The sequence below is a fragment of the Nicotiana attenuata genome, unplaced genomic scaffold (genome assembly GCF_001879085.1).
Source record: "Nicotiana attenuata strain UT unplaced genomic scaffold, NIATTr2, whole genome shotgun sequence".
In the NCBI taxonomy this organism is placed as follows: domain Eukaryota; kingdom Viridiplantae; phylum Streptophyta; class Magnoliopsida; order Solanales; family Solanaceae; genus Nicotiana; species Nicotiana attenuata.
This window is the reverse complement of record NW_017674676.1, coordinates 60739-67475: the sequence shown is the minus strand read 5'-3', so window position 1 is coordinate 67475 and position 6737 is coordinate 60739. Positions and strand designations below refer to the sequence as shown.

Here is a 6737-nt window from a genome sequence, read left to right as displayed (position 1 = left end):
GTTTATGACCCGCTTTTCTACAAAAGAATTGGCCAATTACGATCCTGAAATTGAAAAAACTTTGCGATTGTGCAGGAAAGGACAAATATCGTCTCAAAACATAACTTGTAACAGAATGGAGCACCAATTAGAAGATGATAGCAATCCACTACAAATTCCACCACCAGCTCATGTAGAGGAGCAGTTTGATGAAGTGGCGCCAAGACCAGCAAACAGAATCCTAAGGGATTATGCTAGACCTGATCGCTTTAACTGTGAATCTAGTGTCAGAAAACCTCCAGTAGCAGCCAATAACTTTGAAATCAGGACAGGTCTGATTCAAACAATTCAACAATCTTGCATTTTCACTGGTGATCTAAGTGAAGATCCACATAGTCATTTAATTGACTTTTTAGAATTGGTTGAAACTGCAAAGTATAATGGAGTACCTCCTGAAGCAATTAAGTTAAGGCTATTTCCTTTTTCTTTAAAAGGAGAGGCCAAAACTTGGTTACGAAGTTTGCCGCAAGGGTCTATTACCACATGGGACCAAATGACTCAGAAATTTTTAAATAAATATTTTTCCCCTGCTAAAACAACAAAGTTAAGACAGGATATATCTAACTTCTTGCAGACTGACACTGAGTCAGTTTATCAAGCTTGGGAAAGATTAAAAACAATGTTAAGGAAATATCCACATCATGACATTCCTGAACATATGCAGTTGTACATTTTTTATCATGGTTTGAAACCATCTTCTAGAAATGTAATAGATGCAGCTGCAGGAGGTTCCATAATGGGAAAAACCACAGAAGAAGCATTGCAATTGCTTAATGAAATNTAGACATAAAAACATCCAGGATTTCAATGGAGCAATGCAAATGGTGCTGAAAACTCTCAAAATTACCAAAAGCAACAGGTACAGAGTCCACCCGGATATCAAAATCAAAATCATGGACAACAAAATTTCAGGCCTTATCAGCAAGCAACTCCATATCAGCAAAGGCCTCAACAAGGCCATCCAAGTCTTGATGACCTTTTGTACAAGTACATTAAGGTTACTGATGAAAAAATGGAAAGCCAAAATTCAGCTCTAAAAAATCTTGAAATTCAGTTAAGCCAATTGGCAACTCTTGTGTCTGAAAAGATTCAAGGTCCTTTACCGAGCAATACAGAGAAAAATCCAAAAGAACACCTTAAGGCCATTGCCTTACGGTCAGGTATGACTCTTGATGAACCCTATGCAAACAAACAAGAAAAGAATCAATCAAAACAACAGGTAGGCAAGGGCAAAAATGTTGAGATACCCTCTCAACCATCAGAAGAGAAAGAAGCCAAGAAAAAAGAAGAAAAAAATACTAAAAATTTGACTTCTTTCCCTGTTACAATTCCTTTCCCACAAAAGATGAAAAGAGAAAAGCTTGATAATCAATTTGCAAAGTTTTTGGAGATTTTAAAACAAATTCACTTTGACATTCCTTTTAGTGATGCTTTATTGCAAATGCCTTCATATGCCAAATTTCTAAAAGAAATTTTATCAAGCAAAAGGAAATTGGAAAAAGTTTTTGTGGTAATGCTTACTGAAAAATGCAGTTCTATACTTCAAAATAAGCTACCACAAAAACTTGGTGACCCAGGTAGTTTTACCATTCCATGTACTTTGGGAGGAGTATACATTGAAAAAGCACTTTGTGATTCTGGAGCTTCAATAAATTTGATGCCATTTTCTATTTTTAAGAAATTAGATCTTGGTGAAATGAAAGACACAAGTGTTTCACTTCAATTTGCTGTCAAAGTACTAAGAGACCAAGGGGAATAATTAAAAATGTGCTTGTAAGAGTAGATAAATTTGTTTTTCCTGTAGATTTCATAGTACTTGAAATGAAGGAGTGTGCTGATGAACCAATTATTTTGGGTAGACCATTTCTTGCAACAGGCAGGGCAATCATAGATGTCCATCAAGGACAACTAATTTTAAGAGTTGATGAAGAAAGAGTTATTTTTGATATGCAAAAGATACTAAGATTCTCAGAAGATGATACACCATCTTCATGCTTTTCAGTTGACATGATTAATAATCTTATAGATGAATTCAAAGATGATCAATTAATCTCTGACTCAATGGAAAGATGTTTGGTCAAATATGGCACCACACAGGATGAAGATCCGACTATCAAAAATGATGCAAAATTATTGGAAAAAGATTATGAGGAAGGGGACATGCAATTAGAAGAAGTTCAACCAAAAATTGAACTCAAAACTCTCCCTTCTCATTTGAAATATGTCTATCTTGAGCATGAGTTATTTTCAGTAATTATTTCATCTTCTCTAACTACAGAACAGGAAGAAAGATTGATTGAAGTATTAAAATCACACAAAGGAGCCTTGGGATGGACTGTAGAAGATATCAAAGGGATTAATCCAGCAATTTGTACGCACAGAATCCTCATGGAGGATAGCTACAAACCAATAGTCCAAACCCAAAGAAGATTAAACCCAGCAATGCAGGAAGTGGTAAAAAAGGAGATTCTAAAACTTTTGGCGGCAGGTATTATTTACCCTATTTCAGACAGCCCTTGGGTAAGTCCTGTTCAGGTAGTACCAAAAAAGGGAGGTATGACAGTGATAAAAAATAAAAATAATGAACTAATACCTACCAGGACCGTCACAGGATGGAGAGTCTGTATAGATTATAGACGTCTTAATGATGCCACTAGAAAAGATCACTTTCCTTTACCATTTATTGATCAAATGTTAGAAAGAATTGCAAGATATGGGTTTTATTGTTTTCTTGATGGCTATTCAGGGTATAACCAAATACCAATCGCACCAAAAGATCAAGATAAGACAACTTTCACATGTCCTCATGGAACATATTCATATAGGAGAATGCCATTTGGTTTGTGCAACGCTCCTGCCACGTTTCAGCGTTGCATGTCAGCAATTTTTTCCGACATGACTGAAAAGTTTCTTTAAATTTTCATTGATGATTTTACACTCTTCGGCAAGGGTTTTGAGGATTGTCTTCACCATTTAACCTTAGTTCTTAAGAGATGTGAAAAGACAAACTTAATTCTTAATTGGGAAAAATGTCATTTTATGGTTACTGGGGGAATTGTTTTAGGACATAAAATCACTGCTAAAGGGATAGAAGTTGATAAGGCTAAAATTAATCTTATAGCAGGATTACCCCCTCCCACAACTATTAAAGGCATTAGAAACTTTCTAGGTCATGTAGGTTTTTACAGGCGGTTCATAAAAGATTTTTCAAAGATTTCAAAACCACTGACTAACCTTTTAATGAAAGATGTTAAGTTTGAATTTTCAGGTGATTGTATGAAAGCCTTTGACACCCTTAAAGAAAAATTATCAACTGCCCCTATAATTGTGTCCCCTGATTGGAACCAACCTTTTGAGGTCATGTATGATGCTAGTGATACAGCAGTTGGATCTGTTTTAGGCCAGAGAAAAGATAAGGTTTTTCGTCCAATTTACTAATNATCTTGACAACAAAAAATGATTTCGTCGATGAAATTAATGACATGTGATGGATATAAATTATTCATATATTTTAATATAAAAATATAATATTTTAAATATAAAACATGACCAATTTATATCCTATTCTCGTGCTTTTCTAACAATTCGTGCAGGAAAAAGAATACATGGAAAAAGAGAAAAAGAAAGATCTACGGTTCAAGGAAGAAGGATGCATCCGTGACAACTTCATCTAAGACTTTATAAAATCAAGAGATACAAAAGTTATGGCAAATTCTCACCAAAATTTCATGACAAATTGCCATGTCAATTTCTCATCAAGGCCATATGATATATTAATATTATATTGCAATTTCTCACCAAGGCCTTGTAGGAATTTTCCTATAAATAGTCATATGTTTGTAGATGAAAAAGCATCCCTCTTTGTATCCAATTTTCTATCTAGTTTTTTCTAAGTTTCTAAAGAGAAAGAGAAGAGTAATCTTGGTCTCTTCCTCTAATATTTCTCTTTGTAGTAAAAATATTCTTAGTCTTTTGAAAGTATTTTTTAGCTTTTCTTACTTCATAATGGAGTAATTTCTTTTTGTTGGGATAGTTGATGAAGCTTGATATAATTATAATACTATCTCAGTTTCAATACATTCTTGGCCTGAAACTCTATATACATTTCATATTGTGATGGAATGATGATTTTTTAATCATTATTATCACATCTACATATTTTATATCTATGTTATTCTTATATTAATTTTGTAATTCTCACGGAGCAAAATTAATATATAATAACTGATGAATAGAATATTAGAGTGAAAGTAATTTTTAATATGATTATTATTTCAAGTCTATAATCTTGCTTTCCTCAGTTTTAATTCTCACGGAGGAATTTTTGAAGGCAAGATTATTGATTTTCTAGTAAAAATATTCTCACGAAGTTTTTACTACACTTGAGCACAAAATATTAGAGTTAAAATAATTTTTAGTAAGATTATTGTTTCAAGCCTGTAATCTTGCTTTCCTCAGTTTTAATTCTCACGGAGAAATTGTTGAAGGCAAGATTATTCATTTTCTAGTAAAAATATTCTCACGAAGTTTTTACTATGCTTGAGCATAGTTCAGGCAAGATATTTCAGTTTAATCGTCACTAGTTTTAAATCAAATGATTTACATAACCTCGCGAAGTGTTAATTATTTATTTCTTTCTTAGTGTAAAAATATAATTGTATTAGCAATAAGCAATTATTCTTTAGAGAAATACATATGAACCTGAGATTTTATTGTAATGATATATCAAGTGAATTCAACGATTCCCAACTCTTTTTAAATATAAACTTTTCAGAAGAAATTTGTCTTAATTTATAATTTCAAACACACCTCTCATCAATTTGGTTCTCTCAAATAGTAGTCAAAATATTACAAGTCTGTAGCTTGGATTGTCCAATCTCTGTGGGACGATATCATAAACTATAGTAGAATTTGACCGAGTACGAGCAGAAAATCCTATACACATAAGCTTCGTCAGCCAGTTGGAGAGAACTTTCCTTTGGCTTCATCTTGATGCGGAAAAATTTTCTTCAGTACTAGCTGTCCTGGCGTGAATTGTCTCGGCCTGACCCTTTTGTTGAAGGCTCTGGACATCCTGTTCTGATACAATTGACCATGACAAACTGCGTTCAGTCTTTTCCCGTCTATGAGGGCTAACTGCTCATAGCGACTTTTTACCCATTCTGCATCTTTAGGTTCCGCTTCCTGTATAATCCTTAGGGAGGGAATCTCTACTTCGGCTGGAATGACTGCCTCGGTATCGTGAACCAGCATATAAGGAGTTGCCCCAGTTGATGTGTGGACTGTGGTACGGTATCCCAACAAAGCAAATGATAGCTTTTCGTGCCACTGCTTGCGTTTTTCTATCGTTTTCCTTAGTATTTTCTTGATGTTCTTATTGGCTGCTTCTACAGCTCCATTCATCTGAGGTCTGTAGGCTGTAGAATTCCTGTGCTTAATCTTGAACGTCTCACACATTGCCCTCATCAGATCACTGTTGAGATTTGAACCATTATCAGTGATGATTGACTCTGGGACGCCGAAGCGGCAAATGATACGGTCGCGGACAAAGTCTGCCACAACCTTCTTGGTTACTGCCTTATACGAAGTTGCTTCAACCATTTGGTGAAATAATCAATTGCCACTAGAATGAACCTGTGCCCGTTTGATGCGGCAGGCTCGATAGGCCCGATGATATCCATTCCCCAAGCGGCGAACGACCAGGGCGAGCTTGTTGCATTAAGCTTATTTGGAGGCACCTTTATCATGTCTGCATGGATCTGACAGCGGTGGCACCTTCGGACATACTGGATGCAGTCCGTCTCCATAGTCATCCAAAAATAACCAGCTCGGAGTATTTTCTTGGCTAAGACGAAGCCATTCATGTGCGGGCCACAGGTCCCTGCATGAACCTCTTCCAATAACCTGGATGCTTCCTTTGCTTCGACACATCTTAGTAATCCCAAATCGGGAGTCTTCCTATACAGGATTCCTTCGCTGTGAAAGAAGTGATTGGATAGCCTCCGCAGTGTGCGCTTTTGAGTAGTGTTTGCGAGTTCTGGATACTCTCCTGTTGACAGATACTTCTTAATGTCATGAAACCATGGTTTTCCATCTACTTCTTCCTCGACATGAGCACAGTAAGCGGGTTGATCCTGGATTTTTACCGGGATAGGATCAATGAAGTTCTTATTTGGATGCTGAATCTTGGATGATAGAGTGGCCAATGCATCGGCGAACTCATTCTGGACTCTGGGGACATGCCGGAATTCTTTCTTTGTAAACCTCTTCCTCAACTCCTGTACGTGATGCAAGTATGGGAGTATCTTGGAGTTCTTGGTTGCCCACTCTTCTCGAACCTGATGTATGAGCAAGTCGGAATCCCCGATCACTAGTAACTCCTGAACGTTCATGTCAATGGCCAGCTTGAGCCCCAAGATGCAGGCTTCGTACTCGGCCATGTTGTTGGTGCACGGGAACCTGAGTTTGGCGGACACCGGATAATGCTGACCTGTTTCTGATACTAGAACTGCTGCTCCTATGCCAACTCCTTTAAAGTTTGCTGCTCCGTCAGAGAACATTCTCTAGCCATCATAGGATTCTGCAATGTCTTCTCCTATGAAAGAGACCTCCTCGTTAAGAAAATACGTCTATAGAGGCTCGTATTCTCCACCCACGGGGTTTTCGGCAAGATGATCGGCCAGTGCTTGTCCTTTGAT

General features: G+C 36.7%; 1 protein-coding gene across 1 annotated transcript; it reads left to right on the top strand.

Annotated features, from left to right (window-relative positions):
- The first annotated feature begins 658 nt into the window (after positions 1 to 658).
- LOC109219101 lies at positions 659 to 3713 on the top strand. Its single transcript, XM_019383524.1, has 6 exons — positions 659 to 767; positions 840 to 1774; positions 1867 to 2593; positions 2786 to 2878; positions 3308 to 3456; positions 3633 to 3713. The coding sequence occupies exons 1-6, from the start codon at positions 659 to 661 to the stop codon at positions 3711 to 3713; spliced, it is 2094 nt and encodes a 697-aa protein (XP_019239069.1).
- Positions 3714 to 6737: the final 3024 nt, after the last annotated feature.

What these genes read in the sequence shown, in the direction of transcription:
- LOC109219101 (XM_019383524.1), top strand. Translation starts at nt 659, where the DNA reads ATGTTAAGGAAATATCCACATCATGACATTCCTGAACATATGCAGTTG. An exon ending in AATAGATGCAGCTGCAGGAG is followed by an intron (nt 768 to 839) that starts GTTCCATAATGG and finishes AAAAACATCCAG; the next exon opens with GATTTCAATGGAGCAATGCA. An exon ending in GGTAGTACCAAAAAAGGGAG is followed by an intron (nt 2,594 to 2,785) that starts GTATGACAGTGA and finishes ATGGCTATTCAG; the next exon opens with GGTATAACCAAATACCAATC.